General features: G+C 36.6%; 1 protein-coding gene across 3 annotated transcripts in view; it reads left to right on the forward strand.

Moving 5' to 3' along the window:
* HMGCLL1 (3-hydroxy-3-methylglutaryl-CoA lyase like 1) overlaps positions 1–23,895 on the forward strand; it is a 182,765-nt gene that overhangs the window by 77,894 nt on the left and 80,976 nt on the right. For 2 of the 3 annotated variants that reach the window (XM_088024344.1, XM_028097866.1), the window contains 2 exons: positions 6,785–6,848; positions 10,379–10,567. In XM_088024344.1, the coding sequence (XP_087880470.1) occupies positions 6,785–6,848; positions 10,379–10,567 (253 nt within the window). The remainder of the gene's footprint in view (positions 1–6,784; positions 6,849–10,378; positions 10,568–23,895) is intronic. The other variant, XM_028097867.1, reaches the window with a different exon arrangement.

Here is a 23,895-nt window from a genome sequence, read left to right on the forward strand (position 1 = left end):
TTTTGCTTTTGTTTTCCTAGAGGGCATAATTTTTGCATCTCTTGATCTATGACCCTCACCACCTACTTTCTTCTTAGCTGAGACCAATAAAAATCCAATCTGGTTTAAAGGCTTCTGAATAAGATTGTATTATGTCTATCAGTGACCATTTCTTTGATGAAACACCCATGAAGTTAGGAAATTCTTATGCTTATTATTTTTTGACTAATTGTCAAAAAATTTTTTGACTAGCTCTGTATAATTTCTGACCTTTAAAATGGTAATCCTTCTGTCGTGAAGTAAGGGCACAGCCCTCTCCCTCAAAGTGGTCAGTTTTCACGGGTTTTCCTTTTGAGAGATAATTTATAACACCCACTTAATCAAGAACTTGCAGCCTTCTTGTTTGTTAGCCAACCCATTTAGGTCATTTTGCCCATGTTGTATTTCTCATTCCCTTCTGTCTGATAAAACATGTCATTACGGATTCTGATCCTGACCCTGAAGGTAATAGCAATATTATTGAGCATGATAGTGAGCGTCATTATTTAAGTCTCAATTTTTTAAATACACAGTGACTGGCAGTTAGTGTTTCTCATGACTAATATAGCAAATACCTTCCATTGGATGATCTACCCCAATGGAATTCACTTGCATATATGGCACCATCTTCTAAGTGGACAGTTTATTGGTCAGGTTCCTTTCCAACCTCTGTTAAACTGAGGCCTTTGTGTTGGCCTGGAAGAAAAATCAGAAGAGCAATTCATAGCATCATTTACCAAAAGATGGTACATAAAACTGTAAAAATGAGACATCTGTTAAAGCTATTTTCTGTCATGCATATGGTTTGAGGGTTTATACATTTTTTTTAGCCTTACATATTATTCCAGCACTGCTATGTATCAGAATAACACATACACGCAATAGTTAATATGTGTAAGCTGTGTTGGTACAGTTATGTCTAAACAGCCTTCATATAGAGCTTTTGAGGAAAGAATGTTTTTTTCATTTCTCATGAAATTAGCATTTGAGAGCTAAAAGAGCATCTTAGCAGAATTGCTCCTTGAGACCAAGGGACAGTCTTTATTTCTTATATCATCCACAGTGTTAAGTGTTTAACAGGCTTTCACAGTCCACTTTTGGTTGGGTTATTAATAATGGAATGTTATTTTGTATTGTTTATAGGTGGATGTACTCTGCATGACTGCATCAAACCAGCCCCTACATTTAAATGTCTTAATTACGTTTAATTGACATCACATGTCATCTCCTTGCTCTTGGCATTGCTTTTCTCATCTGAGGATAGCAGTGGTTGATTGCTTCCTTTCAAGGTGGTTTGCAAAATTTTTTCCAGGCTTTTCCTCATCCTTTTTGCCAGAATGGTGAAAGGATGTAGGATACTTGTGGGAAGGTAGGCTTGGGTAAGGCCTCACTGTAGGTACTTTTTCATGACTCAGTTTTACCAGAAAAAGTTGTTAAAGACTTGAATGCCTCAGTTTCTCTTTTATCATGATTTTGCATAATACTAATACATGGCCTTAACAAGCACAAATAAAAATAAAACAACTCACATTTCTATCCACAGAGTTTATTGTAACACCATGCTTTTAATTTTAGCACAATGAGCTTCAATATCAGTTGGCAAATCCTTTATTATTCGGTCATCCTATGTAATATATCCTATATGATATTTAAAATATTCTACATCTGAATTCATAAATATATGCTATCTTCTCTGGCTAGAGGATTTAGAACTTTAATAGCCTGTATGAGGTTATACATTTAGAATAAAGATTAGGAATTGCATAGAAAATTATTCAAATGATGAAAACATCACCTTAAACACATTTGTGGATTAATTCATTCAAGAAATATTGAGTATTTTATATAATGAACTGTCTAGTGATACTGTATGGAATATGAAAATGAAAAAGTAGCCAATCTTCAAAGCAGACTGGAGAATAATATATAGAGAAATAATTATTGTATTGTCAAAAAAGGCAAATACATTGAGAGACATACAGAAAAATCCTATTCAAGTTTAAAGTAATACTATATTAAATTTCCCTGGGGTAATTTGGAGAAACTTAATGCAGAAGGTGTCAGTAAAATGAAGTCATTAAAGATAGGTAAATATATGGAAGCATAATCAGAAATAATGGCCTTTTCAGGTGGGGCAGGAAATCTACAAAGAACAAAGGCATAGTGAAGAGAAGTCTCAGACGTGCTTAGATGACAGGGAAAAGTTTACTTTCACTGGAATGGGAGTTTTTGAAGCTGTGTAATGGGAGAGAGGTAGAGAGTTAGGTTGAAGTTTCACAAATTGCTGAACTTGAATACCAAGTGTATTTGGTAGACAATGGCAAGGCACTAAAGATTTTCAAAGTATAAAACTATGTAAACAGATCCGTGTTGTAGTCATATTATTTTGTCAATAGATATTGGTGTACAAATGAGTGATGTGAGACCAGAGGCAAGGGAAGCATTTAGGAGATGTTTGCAGCTGTCCTGGAGAAGCTATTCAGGGACTGTTTTGTATACTTGGGCTGGCACTGGCAGAGGTCATGTGCTACAGAGAGGCTGGAGAGGAAGAACCAGCCAACCCAAGTTATTGAATATGTTCTCAAAGATGACCTTTAAATGATCTGGCAGGACAGATTCTGAAAATGACTGTATTACTATTATTATTTTTTTAATGGCAAATGCAGGGGAAACAGGAATGAGCACCATTTTGGACATACTGAGCTTAATATGCCATGTGAATATGTCAGGGAATCAATTTGTAATGTTCATGAGATTTTTGAGTTGTTCCTGGAGTTATCTATCTGCGTAATGATGAAAGACAGAGACTGTGGGGGACTGAGTTGATGCAGAGACTCCCTTTTTTGTTCCGATTACAAACACATAAATATAACCACTTATAAAACATACAGCCAAACTCAGAAAGGAAAGTCCTCAGATTTCATCAAAGAAAGTGTGGTAAGCATGCAGGTTGATGCCACTAACACATGGGGTATCTATTTCAGATATCCCTAGTGGCTTGAAAATGGGATTTTAATGTCTATATGGGAAAAGACAGATATTCTACTAAAACATGGATTTGAAAGTGATTATTCTTGGAGGCGGGAATCACCTCCTTGTAAATGCAAAGTCAGTGGAACTTGTTGGTATATCCTGGAAACCCAAATTAAGAAATTCAGGTAGAAATTTGTCTAAGAACTGGTAAAGTCCATAGAGCAAGGGCCAAAGGAAGTCAGATCTTGTTTATAAAGACATTTGAATAAGTCAAGACTCTCATGGAATTCCTACAGAAGCTAAAATCACTGTGAAAAGACACAGTAAAATTTAGAAACCACATGATGATACACAGTGTATGCTAAGAAAAAATAAGCAAAAAAAATATAGGAAAACTTTTAACAGAAAGGAAGGAAATAGAACAATCTGAAGAGAGATTGTAAATTAACTCAAAATAAAGAGGAAAAGGAAGAACATAAAAACAGATCTTTATAAAAAATAAGCTTTTACAAAAAGAAACATTTCTTTAAATTAAAAATACATTTATTAAATGAAAATGATTGCATTGAACAGCAGATTATATACAGTTGAAAGGGGTATTAGTGACTGGAAGTAGGATTTAAGGAAATTGCAATAATAAAACACAGAAAAAATTAATAGAACTTTTGGAAGTGAGGTTAAGAGAGAATGCCTAACAAAATTTTCAGGAGAAAAAAAGGAAATCAGATGTGAGCGATAGGTTTGATGAATTAATACCTTGAGGATTTTCTAGATTTGAAGAAAAACATCAATGTAAATATTAAAAAAGTATAACAAGTCCTGACATTCTCATGGTAAAATGTAGAATATTAGATATAAACAGAATCCTAAAGATAATAGAGAACAAATTACTATAAAATTGCTATAAAGGCATTACCATTAGATAGCAAAATTCTCATCAGCAAAACTGAGACCAGAGATAGTGAAATATGTTCAAAAGGCAGAATAACTTAACTTAGAATTTTATACCTAGCCAAAGTATTATACATTAATTAAGGTGAAATAAAATCATTTGCTGACAAAATGGCCTGCAAAACTCAACCATTGGTGGAAAAAAGTACTGAAGGACATTAAGCCAGAAGTAAGAAACTGGATAAAAAAAAGAAATGGAGAGGTTGTGGTTTGGGACTTCATCAGAGTAGAAACGATTTGAGATAGGTCTGTGAGAAATTTAACCACCAGTCAATCAAAAATAGATCAAAGGTTCTATGGCATAATAGTGAGGAGATTCTTAAGACTAGCTACTCTCAAATCTGTGTATTGTCCCCTTTTCTATGCAAGGGAATCAAGCAATCCAGGGGAGGTAGTATTGCTAATGGTTTAGTGGTTTTCAATTTTGACAAAATAATGGAGATTTAGAAATTATTTTGAAATATTAGTGGTTGAATTTCATTCCCTAAGTTTGTGATTTAATTGGTTTGGAGTGTGTCTTAACCATCAGGGTTTTGTTTTTTAAGCTCCCCAGGTGATTCTGTGTGGGCAAGTTTGAGAGCCACTCTAATAGATTGCTAGAGAAGAGCAGAAATCTAGACGTTGACTCTAGCCACTAGTCAAAGCAGATGATGTAAACTATTTTTATCATGGTAGAGACATTCTCACACTCATGAAAGTATTTCACTTATTACTAGCAGCAAGCTTTTTCTGTAAAGGACCAGACGGTAGTATTTTAGGTTTTGTGGGTCAAATGGTCTCTGTGTGACTCCTCACCTCTGCTCTTACAGTGCGGAAATAGCCATGGATAATAGGTAAACAGAAGGGCATGGCATTGTTCCAATAAAATTTTACTTGCAAAAGACTAATGAGCAGGATTTGGCCTGTGGGTCTTAGTTTGCCAACCTGTGCTTATAGAATATTAAAGTAAGTTAATGAACATAGTTGAGAATCCTTATGTTTGTGGAATCGGTGGAATATGAAAACCAGGCAAACCTGGAAAGGAATCAGGGAAAACGTGAGTGAATGAAAATGCACGTGGCCAACTTAAATTTAGGCACAAAGGGGTAGCTATGGCCAGATTAGTTGAGAATGCAGGAGAGGTTGGTTTTGGTTTGCTTTTATTGTTTGCCCTTTTTTTTCCTCTATTTTTTCATATATATATATATATATGTGTGTGTGTGTGTGTGTGTGTGTGTGTGTGTGTGTGTATTTAGAGGGATGGCATGTAAATGCATGGCTTGGATTTTCTATTTAATCACAAATTTTCTATTTAAACCCATATTTTGGGTTTAGAATAAATGTGATTATACACACACACACACACACACACACACACACACAGAAAATACATATTTATAATCACTGTATCTGCATTGAAAATGTTTGTTCTTTTTCAACCTTAGCCTCCTTTTCCAAGTGTTAGGTTTATGTAACATTTTCTTTCCAGTTGTCTTGATTAAATTTATACAGATTATTCAAACAAGATTAAATTATACTAATTATTAGAGCAGAGAAATGGATTTCCTCTCCAGCATAACTTTCAAATTTTAATTGAATTAACCTCTTAATTCCTTCTCTGTCTTCATCACTGCTTACCTGATTTAGTAAATTGCTTATTTATTTGAATCACAAAACACAACTTTTATTCACACTTTAATACTTTTGAAATTGGATTACATCTTTGGAATCAGTGAGTATGGATTAAATCATTGAGTATATAGTTTACTTTTTCATTCCAAAATCTGTTATGAAATTCATAGTATATCTTATAATGGACAGCATCTTAGAATCATAGAAATAACGGTTTTATGGTTTGTCTTGTTTTGGCCTGTACCTTTCCTCTGGCAACCACTTCCAGAGTTCTCAAAGAGTTAACATTCCTGGAAAACTACTCTGATCTTGTCACTACATTACCTAATAACTTTGAGTGATCTCAAAGTTCAGACTCCTTGGCATGGCATTCAAGGGCCTTATTATCTAAAGCCTGTTATATTCTGGCTCAGAAAATTGGATCTCCAGCCTCATTTCCTACCACCCCTCTCTCATGTGAATTGCTTCATCCCTGACAATCAAACACATGATGCATTATTTTAATACAAGCGTTGTAAAATCTCTGAGGAAAGTTTAATAAAATGGGATTGGTGTTGAGCTGAAAATAGCTAAAACAGGCTTTTTCTAAAGCTTAATACTTAAGATGGAAAAGTATTATTATCATTTCAGGAAAGACTTGACTTTTTATATTAAATTGTTGAAGAAGCTTATGGAATATCTTTATTTGGAGTCTTTTAAATAGACTAGAAACTCTTCTGTTTGGGATGATTTAGGTATACCCACAGGAGATAAACAAGATGAACTTTGAGGTTGTGGCCAGGTTTAGAAGTTTGGGGTGATTGACTATCTAAATGAGGCCAAAAGATCCAAATGGGAGTAAAAAGAAATTCAGTTAGTCATCTACATGCTATCTCTCTGATTCCAAAGACCTGGATATTTAATAATTGAATAAACTATGTAGTTCAGTGATATTTTCTGCTTTGAATGTTCATATATTGCTGTTGTATAAATAACTCCACAAGATAAACACATGTTATCTCATTCCCATCTGCCATCAAATAACATATCAAATTGTAATTACTAGATAAAAATGTGACTTCAATTGAAAATGTTCCAAAATTGTTTTTGTTTGTTCTGAGAATAATAATGAACTGGTGTAAAATACATTTTTGATTACTTTTTAGCTATTTCTTAATTTTTATAAAATGAAAATTAGGAAATGACTTATCCATCATCCATATATTTATATGATTCTGTATTTTGAATTTAGGTATGTGTCTTGTGCCCTGGGCTGTCCGTATGAAGGAAACATCACACCACAAAAAGTGACAGAAGTAAGATACCCCTGGTTTTCTGGTTCTTGGTAAAATGATGTATATTATTTTAAAAAGTGGCCTATTTTCCTTACTGTATTTTGCGTCTGACAACAGAGTTGTCTTCCATGGGATGGAAGACAAGTTTGATTACTTAACTAATTGTTTCATTTTGACACTGCAGATGGATATATTGGCACAACTCTTCAAAGTTAAATAACCTTAGTCTTATCATTTGGGTGCTCAAAGGTGAAGGAATAAAAACACCTGTTTCATTTTTACATGGGTAGAATGCAGTGAGGGCCTTTCCACATTCCATCAGAATGTCAGGACAGTTTGTGCACACACACTTCAACTTCGCTTTGGTCGCTCAGGTAGGCTCCCTTAGAGTTTTTTCTGATACACTGCTTTTGCTGTACACTGTTTTTGTTCCTTTAAGATCCAAGAGCTCTTACTGCTGAGATTCAAGTTGCTTTTATTAGCAATTTTGTGGTGATAGATTATATTATATATAAATTAAAGACCTGCTTATTGAAGTTCATTTTCTACTTCCTGTTCCGGTTTATTAATTGATACCAATGAAGACAAAATATTCAGTCTTTGAGACTATATTAGGCTCTCAGAAACATTTGTATATGAACTATATGAATGTGCACCTGTTGTTAAGGCTGTTATTTTCATATATTTTGTGATGCGTTACCAAAGTAGTGAAGATAGAGCATTGTTAGAAAATCAGAATTTACGCAGGATTAAACCTTCAGTTTGGCTAAAGCCATTCCTCTTTTGTGCTTTCATTTGAACTTTTGAAATTTACTGCAGATTTTTTTCAAATGAGTGTTGTCCCACAGTCTATTTTTAAGACCTTTACACAGAGAGGCAGATACACTATAAAATAAAGATTCTTCAGTGTTGTAGTCCTTCACCTGCATGGGACCCTTCTAAGACTTTATTAATTTGCATTCACAAATACATATTCTTTTCTTAAAATTTCCAAAATGATATAACTTCAGGCTCCACAAAAAACGAGGCTCCAACTCTTAACCCCCACCAAACCCCTTGCTTTTCTGCCTTTTGCCTTGTGGAGTCTCTGGATGTACCACCCACATCCTCAGCCTCTCCATGCCTGCCCCAGAATGCCTGAGGAGTTGTTGAAGAGAATCAGGCAGATCAGAAGCATTAGTTGATGACCAGCAACTTTAAATGAGCCTTCTGTACTCTTCTACTAGGTTTTGTGGCCGGCTCACTCTCTTACTGCCTGCAGTCAGCATTGCAAACTGTTCAGTCTGTTCAAGCTTCTAGTTCCTCTCATTTACTCCCCTGTATATTCAACTGGTTAGAATCCTTCCTGTTGACGCTTGAACACGTTCAAGTCTCTTCCATCTGAAAGCTTCCTTTCTTAATTAAGCATCCACATCTATTTACTGGTTACCTATTTTTATCCTTCTACATCTATTTTTTTTATTTTTTAAAGATTTTTATTTATTTGAGAGAGAGAAAGCACATGAGAGGGGAGAGGGTCGGAGGGAGAAGCAGACTCCCCCCTGAGTGGGGACCCCAATTCAGGACTTGATCCTGGGACTCCAGGATCATGACCTGAGCCGAAGGCAGTCGCTTAACCGACTTAAACTTCTTCAAAGGGCTGTCTACACTAGTGTTTATTTCCTCAGGTGCCACCAGCTCTTTATCATCCTCCAAGGTGACTTCTAGACCATTCACTTCACTGAAATCCCTCTTTGTAAGACCACCACTTAGCACTTGGGTTAAAAAATGCAAGATCATATTCACTACTCATCTTGACATCTTAGCAGAATTTGGGACTACTGACCACTTGTCCTTGATGACACCCTTGTTTCCTTAAACTCCCTTGATACCACACTTAGGGTTTTCATCCAACTGTGGCTAGGTTTCTCTTTTGAAACTTCATTGTCCTTTACCTGGCCATTAAGAAATTCCAGCATTTAATAGGCAGTAGGGAAGAATGAAAATTATGCCTTTTTTTTTTGTTTTAAATCCAAGTTTCCATCCAATAATAGTCTCCTACTTGGACTAGGGGGCCCTTCTGAGTGCCCTCCAACCTGTTTTCGATATTGTTGATAGTGCCTTTCTGAAAGATTAATATTGCCACTACCCCAACAGTCTATTGTGGCTTTCTATTGCTCTTATGATAGAATCCTCAACCAAAATTCTCAGCTTGGCTTGTTTGCAAGGCTCTGCATGGTTTGTCCTACGCCCACCTCACCAGAATTATGTAGCTTCATTCCCCCTTGGTTTTTGCTTTCTTGCCACACCTACCATTTGTATTTTTTTTTTCCTATCTGGAATGCCCTTTGCATTTTCTATTTCAGCTGTCTGGAACACGTTATATTCCACCTGAAACATTCTTAGTGTACCCTTCTTCTCACCCTCTTCAACAAGTTAACGCCTACTTTATCTCAAGCTCTCACTTAGGCCCTTCCTACTTGATAGATGTAGGTCAATTTCCTTTGCTACATGCTCTTAGAATCCTGTTTCTTTGTTCCAAAATTCTTATTTTACTTGTATTTACACTTTCTTGAGTGGAATTGTTTGAGTTCAATCCTCAGTTGACAGCATCAACCATCTCAGGACTTATATGCTGATTATGTCCCAGCCCCTAAAGTAGTGCCTGCCAAAAAATTATGAGAAATACATAATAAATCAGTTATTTTTTTACATATGCCAGATATTGTACAAAGTGATTTTTTATATATTCTCATTTCATTTTCATAACCAACATGTCCTTATTAATATCATCATTAATGCAATCTTTAAAAATTAATAAGACTTAGAAAATATGCTAATTGTTTTCTCTATTTTGTTATCTCTATTTTACAGGAAAGAGACTGAGGCTTAAAAAGGTTAATCTTCTACCCAGTAGCACATGACTAGCATGGGTGGAAGCTGAGATTTAAATCCAGGCTTGTCTGATTTCAGAACTCATGTCTTTGTTAACATAACATGCTGCCTTCTTGCAAACTCATATTGCTCTTTGAAAGCAACATTAGTTATCCATCATAAAGGGAACTTGCAGTTTACTTTGCACAAGTGCATCCATTTATAAGCCAGAAAAATTAAGTTAGAAATCTTACGTGATTCTGTCAATCACAAAACTACTTACTGACAGAGCTGGAACGAGTATTGATATCTCTTGACCTCTAATCTAATGCCTCGAGAAATACTACTTCCAAAGTAAATTTGTAATGCTCCTGTTTTGATGATAGGGTTGAGAAAGTAAGGCTCCCATAATTGAAATTGTAGCTTATAATTTCATAACCAAACTATGTAAATAGATAGTTATGATTCTAAGGCAAATTTGAGTATTAGAAAAATATAGTAATGTCTTTAAAACCTTTATGTAATGCTTAGGACTTAATAAACAGGAAAAAGACCAGAAAACTAAAATAAATGTTTCCCATGGATACGTAACTGATCTTAGTTGTGACTTTTACTTCTGGATGATGTTTGCTAAGGAATAACAGGGTTTGAGACTGTCCATTTCCATTGTTTTACTAGCTCCTCACCTTTCCCAACAGGTATCTAAGAGATTGTATGGTATGGGCTGTTATGAGATCTCTCTGGGAGACACCATTGGAGTGGGAACTCCAGGAAGCATGAAGAGAATGTTGGAGAGTGTCATGAAAGAAATCCCACCTAGTGCTCTTGCCGTTCACTGCCATGACACATATGGACAAGCCTTAGCAAATATCCTTACGGCCCTTCAGGTATTTCGTATTATTTGTGTGTATGTGCAAAATGGGTATCCTTACTTATAAACATCAAGAGCATTAGTGGGATAATATTTATAAACTGCTATGAATATAGTGCTTAATCAGTGTCTACCACATGACAAGCACTCAGGAAACATCTGAAAATTACACATTTATTTTTAGGACAATGATGTCTCCTATTGCTGTTAATTTGATTTGATAAAATTTGTTCTTTTTTTTACTGTAGGGTAGTTGACATACAATATTAGTTTTAGGTGCAACATAGTAATTCAATAATTATGTATATTATGAAATGACCACCACAGTAAGTGTAGTTATTCTCTGTCACTTACAGCAATATTGACTATGTTCCACATGCTTGTCATGCTTATGACTTTTATAACTGGAAGTCTGTACTTTTTAATACCATTCGTCTATTTTACCCATTACCCCTACCCACCTCCCTTCTGGCAACCAAGTGTTTGTTCTCTGTATTTAGGAGTCTATTTGTTTGTTTGGTTTGGTTTTTAGATTCCACATATAAGAGAAATCATATAGCATTTGTCTTTCCCTGTCTGGCTTGTTTGCAGACCTGTATTATTATACATGAAGTATTTGTCTTTTCCATCTGGAAAACAACGTTCATGTTGTTGCAAATGGCAAGATTCCATTCCTTTTCGTGGCTGAATAATATTCCATTGTGTGTATATGTACCACATTTTCTTTCTCCTTTCATCTATTCATGGACACATAAATTGCTTTCATATCTTGGTTATTATAAATAATGCTGCCACAGAACAGATAGGTGCATGTATCTTTTTAAATTAGTGTTTTTGTTTTCTTCAGGTAAATGCCCAGAAGTTGAAATACTGGGTTGTATGGTATTTCTTTTTTTTCCCCCTTTAAATTTTTTTATTGTTTTGTTAATCACCATACATTACATCATTAGTTTCTGATGTGTTCCATGATTCACTGTTTGTGCATAACACCCAGTGCTATACGCAGAACATGCCCTCTTTAATACCCATCACGGGCTAACCCATCCTCCCACCCCCCCTCCCCTCTAGAACCCTCAGTTTGTTTTTCAGAGTCCATCATCTCTCATGGTTCGTCTCCCCCTCCGATTTATCCCCCTTCATTCTTCCCCTCCTGCTATCTTTTTTTTTTTCTTAACATCTATTGCGTTATTTGTTTCAGAGGTACAGATCTGTGATTCAGCAGCCTTGCAAAATTCACAGCACTCACCATAGCACATACCCTCCCCAATGTCTATCACCCAGCCACCCCATCCCTCCCACTCCCCCACCACTCCAGCCACCCTCAGTTTATTTCCTGAGATTAAGAATTCCTCATATCAGTGAGATCATATGATACATGTCTTTCTCAATTGACTTATTTCACTCAGCATAACACCTCCTCCAGTTCCATCAACGTCGTTGCAAATGGCAAGATCTCCTTCTTTTTGATGGCTGCATAATATTCCATTGTGATGGCTGCATAATATTCCATTGTGTATATATACCACATCTTCTTAATCCATTCATCTGTTGATGGACATCTTGGCTCTTTCTACAGTTTGGCTATTGTGGACATTGCTGCTATAAACATTGGGGTGCACGTACCCCTTCGGATCCCTACATTTGTATCTTTGTGGTAAATACCCAGTAGTGCAATTGCTGGATCGTAGGGTAGCTCTATTTTCAACTGTTTGAGGAACCTCCATACTGTTTTCCAGAGTGGTTGCACCAGCTTGCATTCCCACCAACAGTGTAGGAGGATTCCCCTTTCTCCACATCCCCGCCAACATCTGTTGTTCCCTGACTTGTTAATTTGAGCCGTTCTGACTGGTGTGAGGTTGTATCTCATTGAGGTTTTGATTTGGATTTCCCTGATGCCGAGCGATGTTGAGCACTTTTTCATGTGTCTGTTGGCCATTTGGATGTCTTCTTTGGAAAAATGTCTGTTCATGTCTTCTGCCCATTTCTTGACTGGATTATTTGTTCTTTGGGTGTTGAGTTTGATAAGTTCTTTATAGATTTTGGATGCTAGTCCTTTATCTGACTTCTAATTTTTTGAGGAAATTCCATACAGTTTTCCACAGTGGCTGCATCAATTTACATTTCCAACAACAGTATATGAGGGTTGCTTTTTCTCCACATCCTCACTAGCACTTGTTGTCTTTTTGATACTAGCCATTCTGACAGGTGTGAGCCAATATCTCATTGTGGTTGTGATTTGTATTTCCCTGATGATCACTCATATGGAGTATCTTTTCATGTGTCTGTTGGCCATCTGTATGTCTTCTTTAAAAAAACATGTCTATTCAGGTTCTCTTCCTATTTGTAATTGGATTTTTTTGGTGTTAAAGTGTGTTTAAGTTTTTAATATATTTTAGATGTTATCTCCTTATCTGATGCATCATTTGCAAATATCTTCTCCCATTCAGTAGGATGCCTTTTTGTTCTGTTGGTTTCCTTCACTGTGCCAAAGCTTTTTATGTTGGTGTAGTTCCAATAGTTTAATTACAGTTTTGTTCTCTGTGCCTGAGGAGATAAGTATAGAAAAATATTGCTAAGGCCAGTGTCTAAGAGATTACTGCCTATGTTTTATATTGAGTTTTATGGTGTCAGGTCTCATATTTATGTTTTTAATCCATTTTGAGTTTATTTGTGTGTATGGTGTAAAGATAGTGGCCCAGTTTCAGTCTTTTGCATGTGGCTGTCCAGTTTTCCCAGCACCATTTATTAAACAGATGGTCTTTTCCCTCTTGTATATTCTTGACTTCTTTTATATATTCTCATGTCCTTTGTCATAGATGAATTGAGCATGAAATGGTGGGTTTATTTCTGGGTCCTCTATCCTGTTCTGATCTATGTGTCTTATTTTTGTGCCAGAGCCATGCTGGTTTAATTACTTTAGTTTTGTGATATATTTTGGAATCTGGGATTGTGATACCTCCAGCTTTGTTTTTCTTTCTCAAGTTTGCTTTGGCTATTCAGGGTGCTATATACTTTAGCATTGTTGTTGTTTTATAAAATTTTATTATATAAAATACTATATATTTTAGCATTGTTGTAGTTATGTGAAAAATGCTGTTGGTATTTTGATAAGGATTGCATTGAATCTTTAGATTATCATGGCTTATATGAACATTTTAATGATATTCTTCTAATCCATAAGCATGATATAGCTTTCCATTTCTTTTTGTCATCTTCAGTTTCTTTAATTAACATCTTACAAATTTCAAACTGCATGTCTTTCCTGCTTGGTTAAATTTATTCCTAGGCATTTTATTCTTATTTATGCAATTGTAAATGGGGTTGCTTACTTCATTTTTCTTTCTTCCTCTTTGTTATTACTGTATAGAAATGCAACGGATTTTTCTTTATTTTCTATCTTGCAACATTACTTAATTCATTTTGTAATGCTAACAGCATTTTGGTTCTAGTCTTTAGGGTCTTATATATAGTATCATGTCATTTGCAAATAGTGACAGTTTTACTTCTTCCATATCAATTTGGATTTTTTTTTTTGTCTGATTGTTGAAGCTAAGATTTTTAGTACTATGTTGAATAAAACTGGCAAGATTGGATATCCTTGTCTCATTCCTGATCTTAGTTGAAAAGTTTTCTGCTTTTTACCATCGAGTATGATATTAGCTGTGGGTTTGTCATATGTGGCCTTTACTATGTAGAGGAATGTTACCTTTAAGCCCACTTTTTTGAGAGTTTTTATTAAGTGATGTTGAATTTCATCAAGTGCTTTATCTGCATCTATTGAGATGATAAGATTTTTATTCCTCATTATGTTAATGTGGTATATCATGTATATTGATTTCTGGATATTGAATCATCCTTGCATCCCTGAAATACATCCCACTTGATTATGGTGAATGATCCTTAATGTATAATTTATTTGGTTTGATAATATTTTGTTGAGGATTTTGCACCTATGTCCATCAGAGAAATTAGCCTCTTAGTAATTTTCTTTTTTAAAAGTGTTTTTATCTTTTTTTTGTTTCTTTGTTTTGTATCAGGGTAATGATGGTTTTGTAGAATGAATTAGGAAGCTTTCCTTCCTCTTTAATTTTTTTGGGATAGTTTGAGAAGGATAGATATTAATTCTTCTTTATATGTTTGGTAGAATTAACCTGTGAAGCCACCTGGTTATGGAATATTGTTTGTTGGGAATTTTTTTATTACTGATTCAATTTCATGGATAGTAATCAGTCTTTTCCAATTTCCCATTTTCCTTATTCAGTATAGGAAGAGTATATATTTCTAGGAATTTCTCCATTTCTTTTAGGATGTCCAAATGAGGGTGTATAATTTTTCATAGTAGTTTCTTATAATTCTTTGTATTTCTGTGGTGTTGGTTGTTATTTCTCCTCTTTTTTTTAAATTTTTTATTGTTATGTTAATCACCCGACATTACATCATTAGCTTTTGATGTAGTGTTCCATGATTTATTGTTTGTGCATAACACCCAGTGCTCCATGCAGAATGTGCCCTCTTTATACCCATCACCAGGCTAAACCATCCCCCCACCCCACCCCCTCTAGAACCCTCAGTTTGTTTTTCAGAGTTCATCGTCTCTCATGGTTCGTCTCCCCCTCCAACTTACTCCCCTTCATTCTCCCCCTCCTGCTATCTTCTTCTTCTTTTTTTTTCTTAACATATATTGCATTATTTGTTTCAGAGGTACAGATCTGTGATTCAACAGTCTTGCACAATTCACAGGGCTCACCATAGCACATACCCTCCCCAATGTCTATCACCCAGCCACACCATCCCTCCCACCCCCCACCACTCCAGCAACCCTCAATTTGTTTCCTGAGATTAAGAATTCCTCATATCAGTGAGGTCATATGATACGTCTTTCTCTGATTGACTTATTTCACTCAGCATAACACCCTCCAGTTCCATCCATGTCATTGCAAATGGCAAGATCTCATTCCTTTTGATGGCTGCATAATATTCATTGTGTATATATACCACTTCTTTATCCATTCATCTGTCGATGGACATCTTGACTCTTTCCACAGTTTGGCTATTGTGGACATTGCTGCTATAAACATTGGGATGCACGTACCCCTTCGGATCCCTACATTTGTATCTTTGTGGTAAATACCCAGTAGTGCAATTGCTGGATCGTAGGGTAACTCTATTTTCAACTGTTTGAGGAACCTCCATACTGTTTTCCAGAGTGGTTGCACCAGCTTGCATTCCCACCAACAGTATAGGAGGGTTCCCCTTTCTCCACATCCCCGCCAACATCTGTTTCCTGACTTGTTAATCTGAGCCATTCTGACTGGTGTGAGGTCGTATCTCATTGAGGTTTTGATTTGGATTTCCCTGATGCCGAGCGATGTTGAGCACTTTTTCATGTGTCTGTTGGCCATTTGGATGTCTTCTTTGGAAAAATGTCTGTTCGTGTCTTCTGCCCATTTCTTGATTGGATTATTTGTTCTTTGGGTGTTCAGTATGATAAGTTCTTTATAGATTTTGGATACTAGCCCTTTATCTGATATATCATTTGCAAATATTTTCTCCCATTCTGTCAGTTGTCTTTTGGTTTTGTGGACTGTTTCTTTTGCTGGGCAAAAGCTTTTTATCTTGATGAAATCCCAATAGTTCATTTTGCCCTTGCTTCCCTTGCCTTTGGCGATGTTTCTAGGAAGAAGTTGCTGCAGCTGAGGTCGAAGAGATTGCTGTCTGTGTTCTCCTTTAGGATTTTGATGGACTCCTGTCTCACGTTTAGGTCTTTCAACCATTTGGAGTCTATTTTTGTGTGTGGTGTAAGGAAATGGTCCAGTGTCATTCTTCTGCATGTGGCTGTCCAATTTTCCCAACACCATTTGTTGAAGAGACTGTCTTTATTCCATTGGACATTCTTTCCTGCTTTGTCAAAGATTAGTTGACCGTAGAGTTGAGGGTCCATTTCTGGGCTCTCGATTCTGTTCCATTGATCTATGTGTCTGTTTTTGTGTCAGTACCATACCGTCTTGATGATGACAGCTTTGTAATAGAGCTGGAAGTCCGGAATTGTGATGCCGTCAGCTTTGCTTTGTTTTTTCAACATTCCTCTGGCTATTTGGGGTCTCTTCTGGTTCCATACAAATTTTAGGATTATTTGTTCCATTTCTTTGAAAAAAGTGGATGGTATTTTGATGGGGATTGCATTGAATGTGTAGACTGCTCTAGGTAGCATTGACATCTTCACAATGTTTGTTCTTCCAATCCATGAGCATGGAACGTTTTTCCATTTCGTTGTGTCTTCTTCAATTTCTTTCATGAGTATTTTATAGTTTTCTGAGTACAGATCCTTTGCCTCCTTGGTTAAATTTATTCCTAGGTATCCAATGGTTTTGGGTGCAATTGTAAATGGGATCGACTCCTTAATTTGTCTCTCTTCTGTCTTGTTGTTGGTGTATAGGAATGCCACTCATTTCTGTGCACTGATTTTATATCCTGCTACTTTACTGAATTCCTGTATGAGTTCTAGCAGTTTTGGGGTGGAGTCTTTTCGGTTTTCCACATGAAGTATCATATCATCTGCAAAGAGTGAGAGTTTGACTTCTTCTTTGCCGATTTGGATGCCTTTGATTTCTTTTTGTTGTCTGATTGCTGTGGCTAGGACTTCAAATACTATGTTGAATAGCAGTGGTGATAGTGGACATCCCTGCCGCGTTCCTGACCTTAGGGGAAAAGCTCTCAGCTTTTCCCCATTGAGAATGATATTTGCTGTAGGTTTTTCATACATAGATGGCTTTTATGATATTGAGGTATGTACCCTCTATCCCTATACTCTGAAGAGTTTTGATCAAGAAAGGATGCTGTACTTTGTCAAATGCTTTTTCTGCATCTATTGAGAGGATCATATGATTCTTGTTCTTTCTTTTGTTAATGTATTGTATCACGTTGATTGATTTGTGGATGTTGAACCAACCTTGCAGCCCAGGGATAAATCCCACTTGGTCATGGTGAATAATCCTTTTAATGTACTGTTGGATCCTATTGGCTAGTATTTTGGTGAGAATTTTTGCATCCATGTTCATCAAGGATATTGGTCTGTAATTCTCCTTTTTGATGGAGTCTTTGGTTTTGGGATCAAGGTAATGGTGGCCTCATAAAATGAGTTTGGAAGTTTTCCTTCCATTTCTATTTTTTGGAACAGTTTCAGGAGAATAGGTATTAATTCTTCTTTAAATGTTTGGTAGAATTCCCCTGGGAAGCCATCTGGCCCTGGGCTTTTGTTTGTTGGGAGATTTTTGATGACTGCTTCAATTTCCTTAGTGGTTATAGGTCTGTTCAGGTTTTCTATTTCTTCCTGGTTCAATTTTGGTAGTTCATACATTTCTAGGAATGCATCCATTTCTTCCAGGTTATCTAATTTGCTGGCATAGAGTTGCTCATAGTATGTTCTTATAATTGTTTGTATTTCTTTGGTGTTGGTTGTGATCTCTCCTCTTTCATTCATGATTTTGTTGATTTGGGTCATTTCTCTTTTCTTTTTGATAAGTCTGGCCAGGGATTTATCAATCTTGTTAATTCTTTCAAAGAACCATCTTCTAGTTTCATTGATCTGTTCTACTGTTCTTTTGGTTTCTATTTCATTGATTTCTGCTCTGATCTTTATGATTTCTCTACTCCTGCTGGGTTTAGGTTTTATTTGCTGTTTTTTCTCTAGCTCCTTTACGTGTAGGGTTAAGTTGTGTATTTGAGACCTTTCTTGTTTCTTCAGAAAGGCTTGTATTGCTATATACTTTCCTCTTAGGACTGCCTTTGCTGTAACCCAAAGATTTTGAACAGTTGTGTTTTCATTTTCATTGGTTTCCATGAATTTTTTTAATTCTTCTTTAATTTCCTGGTTGACCCATTCATTCTTTAGTAGGATGCTCTTTAGCCTCCATGTATTTGAGTTCTTTCTGACTTTCCTCTTGTGATTGAGTTCTAGTTTCAAAGCATTATGGTCCGAAAATATGCAGGGATTAATCCCAATCTTTTGGTACCATTTGAGACCTGATTTGTGACCTAGGATGTGATCAATTCTGGAGAATGTTCCATGGGCACTTGAGAAGAATGTGTATTCCGTTGCTTTGGGATGGAATGTTCTGAATATGTCTGTGAATTCCATTTGGTCCAGTGTTTCATTTAAAGTCTTTATTTCCTTGTTGATCTTTTGCTTTGATGATCTGTCCATTACAGTCAGGGGCATGTTAAAGTTCCCCACTATTACTGTATTGTTGTCAATGTGTTTCTTTGATTTTGTTATTAATTTCCTTATATAATTGGCTGCTCCCATGTTAGGGGCATCGATATTTACAATTGTTAGATCTTCTTGTTGGATAGACCCTTTAAGTAGGATATAGTGTCCTTCTTCATCTCTTATTACAGTCTTTGTTTTAAAATCTAATTTGTCTGATACAAGGATTGCCACCCCAGCTTTCTTTTGGTGTCCATTAGCATGGTAAATGGTTTTCCACCCCCTCACTTTCAATCTGGGGGTGTCTTTGGGTCTAAAATGAGTCTCTTGCAGACAGCATATTGATGGGTCTTGTTTTTTAATCCAATCTGATAGCCTGTGTCTTTTGATTGGGGCATTTAGCCCATTTACATTCAGAGTAACTATTGAAAGATATGAATTTAGTGCCATTGTATTGCCTGTAAGGTGACTGTGACTGTATATCGTCTGTGTTCCTTTCTGATCTATGCTGCTTTTAGGCTCTCTCTTTGCTTAGAGGACCCCTTTCAATATTTCTTGTAGGGGTGGTTTCATGTTTGCAAATTCCTTTAGTTTTTTGTTTGTCCTGGAAGCTTTTTATCTCTCCTTCTATTTTCAATGACAGTCTAGCTGGATATAGTATTCTTGGCTGCATATTTTTCTCGTTTAGTGCTCTGAAGATATCATGCCAGTCCTTTCTGGCCTGCCAGGTCTCTGTGGATAGGTCTGTTGCCAATCTAATGTTTCTACCATTGTAGGTTACAGATCTCTTCTCCTGAGCTGCTTTCAGGATTTTCTCTTTGTCTCTGAGACTCGTAAGTTTTACTATTAGATGTCAGGGTGTTGAGCTATTATTATTGATTTTGAGAGGGGTTCTCTGTGCCTCCTGGATTTTGATGCCTGTTTCCTTCCCCACATTAGGGAAGTTCTCTGCTATAATTTGCTCCATTATACCCTCTGCCTCCTCTCTCTCTCTTCTTCTTCTGGGATCCCAATTATTCTAATATTGTTTTGTCTTATCGTATGGCTTATCTCTTGAATTCTGCCCTCGTGATCCTGTAGTTGTTTCGCTCTCTTTTTCTCTGCCTCTTTATTTTCCATCATTTGGTCTTCTATATTGCTGATTCTCTCTTCTGCCTCATTTATCCTAGCAGTTAGTGCCCCCATTTTTTATTGCACCTCATTAATAGCTTTTTTGATTTCGAGTTGGTTAGATTTTAGTTCTTTTATTTCTCCAGAAAGGGTTTCTCTAATAACTTCCACGCTTTTTTCAAGCCCAGCTAGTATCTTTAAAGTCAGGATTCTGAACTCTAGGTCCGACATCGCACTAATGTCTGTATTGAGTAGGTCCCTGGCAGAGGGTACTACCTCTTGTTCTTTTTGCTGAGGTGATTTTTTTCGTCTTGTCATTTTGTCCAGAGGAGAATAGATGAATGAGAGAACAAAATGCTAACAGGTTAACAACGTCCCCAGCACATATACTCTATACAAATCAGAAGAGAGCTGAAACCAGGGGAAAAGAAAGAGAAAGAAAGAAAAAAAAGAAGAAAAAGATAAAAACAAACAGAGCAAAAAAAAGAATATGCTCAAATATGATCAGGCTAGTGCATAGATCAGTGCCACACACTGGATTTTGGGCGTATTTGGTCTGTTAGAAGAAAGTGCCTCCTGAAATTTTAAAGGAAGAAAGACTTATATATATACAAAATAAGGGTTGATACAATGAAGGGATGGAAGATGACTGTAAAGATGAAAATTATAAAAGATTGTATAAAAGGAATTGATAAGAAGTTGTTTGAAAAAAAAAAGATTTAAAAAAAAGGAGAGAATGTGATCAGGCAGGAGACTAGAACAAAGCCATACACCAGTGATTTAAGGTACATTTTGATCTGTTAGAAGAAACTGTATCTCAAAATTTTAAAGAGAGAACAACTTATATATATATGCCAAAAATAAGGGTAATTACTATGAAGGGATAAAATATGACTCTAAAAAAGAAAAATAAAAAATGTTTTTTTTTAAAAAAAAGGGATAGATGAGATGTTGGTTAAAAAAGGGAAAAAGAAAAATTCAAAAAAAAAACAGTTAAAAAATTAACTTTGAGAAACTAATGAATCATGGTAAAAAAGCCATGAATTCTATATGCAGTATTTCCCCTTGCGCTGGAGTTCTCCCGTTCTCCTTGATCGGTAAACTTGGTCTTGGCTTGCTGGCTGTTCCTGCTGATCTTCTGGGGGATGGGCCTGTTGCCGTGGTTCCCAAATGTCTTTGCCGGAGGTGGAATTGCCCCGCCCTTGTCGGTCCGGGCTAAGCAATCTGCTCGGGTTTGCTCTCGGGAGCTTTTGTTCCCTGCAAGCTCTCGGTACAGCTTTGGAGGACCAGAGTGAAAATGGTGGCCTCCCAATCTCCACTTGGAGGAGCTGAGATCTCGGGGCCCTGCTCCTCAGTGCGCCCCCAGAGAAAAGCAGTCACTCCCGTGTCCCCGGTCTCCGGCCGCACTCCGTGCTCACCCGGCCTGTGACCGAGTGTTTCTATCTCTGGCTCCCCACCCCGTGTGGAGTCTCCAAACCCAGCAGATCCCTGCGGTGAGCTCCTGCACCGCTCCTCCCAGGGGAGGAAGGGGAGTCTTCCCGGATCTGCTGCTTGTTGGGTCCCTGCTGGAGGAGCAGTGGCCTGACTGTGCGGCGGATCACAGTTTATGGCCACCCCGAGCTGAGAGCCCGCGCCTCGGCTCGGTCTCTGCAGCCAGCTTCCCCGCTCCGATACCTAGGAGCTCTGCTGCACTCAGGCACCCCAGGTCTTTCTTGACCCCGAGGGTCCTGAGACCACACTGTCCTGCGAGGGTTCCACCCCCAGCTTAGCCACTGGAGCAATGTCCCTTAGCGGAGCCAACTTCTAAAAGTTCCGATTTTGTGCTCCACAGCTCTAGCACTTGCCAGAAGCGGCTGACGGAGGCCCCCTCCCCTGCTGTCTATCCTCCGAATATCGCCTCAGATTCACTTCTCCGCACGTTCTACCTTCCAGAAAGTGGTCGCTTTTCTGTTCAGAGTGTTGTTACTATTCTTATCTTCGATCTCCTGTTGAGTTCGTAGGTATTCAGAATGGTTTGATCCCTATTCAGCTGAATTCCTGAGACCAGACGAAATCCAGTCTCCTACTCCTCCGCCATCTTGCTCCGCCCCCCTATTTCTCCTCTTTCATTTCTGATTTTATTAATTTGTGTCCCCTCTCTTTTTTTTTTATCTTGATGAATCTGGCTGTCAATTTTGTTTACCTTTTCAAAGACCCTGATTTTAATTTTGATAATCTTTTCTACTCTATTTTTAGTCTCTATTTCATTTATTTCACTCTCATCTTTATTACTTCCTTTTACTAACTTTGGGCTTTGTTCTTTTTCTAGTTTCTTTAGGCATAACATTAGATTTTTTTTTTTTTTTGAGATTTTTGTGGTTTCTTGAGATAGGCTTTTTTCCTCTCTCAACTTCCCTCTTAAAACTGCTTTTGCTATGTCCCAAAGATTTTGATCCAATGTGTTTCTGTCTTCAATTGTCCCCATGTATTTTTTGATTTGCTCTTTGATTTCTTTGGAGACCCAGTGGTTGTTTACTAGCATGTTGTTTGGCATCCACTTGTTTGTTTGTTTTTTTCTTGTAATTTATTTCTAATTTCATCCTGTCATGTTTGGAAAAGATCCTTGATATAATGTCAGTCTTGTTAAATTTATTGAGACATGTTTTGTGTCCTAACATGTGATCTCTTCTGGAGAATGTTCCATCTACACTTGAATGTGTATTCTACCATTTTTGGATGGAATTTCTGTATATATCTGTTAAGTCCATCCGGTCTAATATGTTGTTTAAAGCCAGCATTTCCTTATTGATTTTCTGTCTGGATGATCCACCCATTGATGTAAATGAGCTGTTCCATTTCCCTACTGTTATTGTATTACTGTCAATTCCTCCCTTTATGTCTGTTAATATTTGTTCTATATATTTAGTTGCTCCTGTGGTTGGGTGCATAGATATTTACAATTGTTATATCCTGTTCTTGGATTGATTCCTTTATCATTATGTAATGTCCTTTTTGTCTCTTGTTATAATCTTTGTTCTAAAGTCTATTTTGTGTTACATAATATTGCTATCCTAGCTTTTTGTTTCCATTTGCATGGTATGTCTTTTCCATCCCTTCACTTTTAGTCTCTCTCTCTCTATATGTTTAGGTCTGAAGTTATCTCTTATAGGCATCTTAGAGCTGGGGCTTGCTTTTTTTATTCATTCAGTCACCCTATGTCTTTTGATGAAACATTTATAGTATTTATATTTAATTATTGATAGGTTTATGCCTTTTGTTATTTTGTTAATTGTTCTCTGGTTGTTTTTGTAGTTCTCCTATGCTTCTTCCTTCTCTTGCTCTCTTCCCTTCTGATGAGTGATTTTCCTTAGTGTTATGCTTGAGTAGCTTTGTCTTTAATTTTGTGAATCTATTATAGGTCTTTGGGTTGTGTTTACCATGTGGTTCATATTAAACATCCTAAGTGTATAGAAGTTAATATTAAGTTGATGGTTGCTTAAGTTAGAACACATGTAAAAGAACTACATTTTTATTCCTCCCTCTCCATGTTTTATGTATATGATGTCTATTTTCTATCTTTTGATTTTGTGAATCCCTTAATATTTTAAACAGAATTGATTTTCCTTTTTTTAATCTTCATACTAGCTTTATACTTGATTGATTGATTTACTACCTTTTTATATTTGTATGTTTGCTTTTACTAGTGCAATTTTTTCCATTAATAATGCCTTTTCCATTTAAAGAAGTCCCTTTAACACTTTTAATAAGGATGGCTTAAAGGTGATGAGCTTTAACTTTTGTTTGTATGGGAAACACTCTCTCCTTCAATTCTGAAATAATCTTGCCATGTAGAGTATTCTTAGTTGTAGGTTTTTTTTTCTTTTTAGTACTCTGAGTATATCTTGCCACTTTGCTCTGGCCTGAAAAGTTTCTGCTGAAAAATCAGCCGATAACTTTATGAATTTCCCTTGTATGTAATTAGTTGCTTTTCTTTTGGCCCTTTTGAGATTTTCTCTTTAATTGTTGACATTTTAATTATTCTGTGTCTT

The sequence above is a fragment of the Eumetopias jubatus genome, unplaced genomic scaffold (assembly GCF_037043125.1).
Source record: "Eumetopias jubatus isolate StellerSeaLion01/CBP00866 unplaced genomic scaffold, mEumJub1_p1.0 scaffold_6, whole genome shotgun sequence".
Taxonomy (NCBI): Eukaryota; Metazoa; Chordata; class Mammalia; order Carnivora; family Otariidae; genus Eumetopias; species Eumetopias jubatus.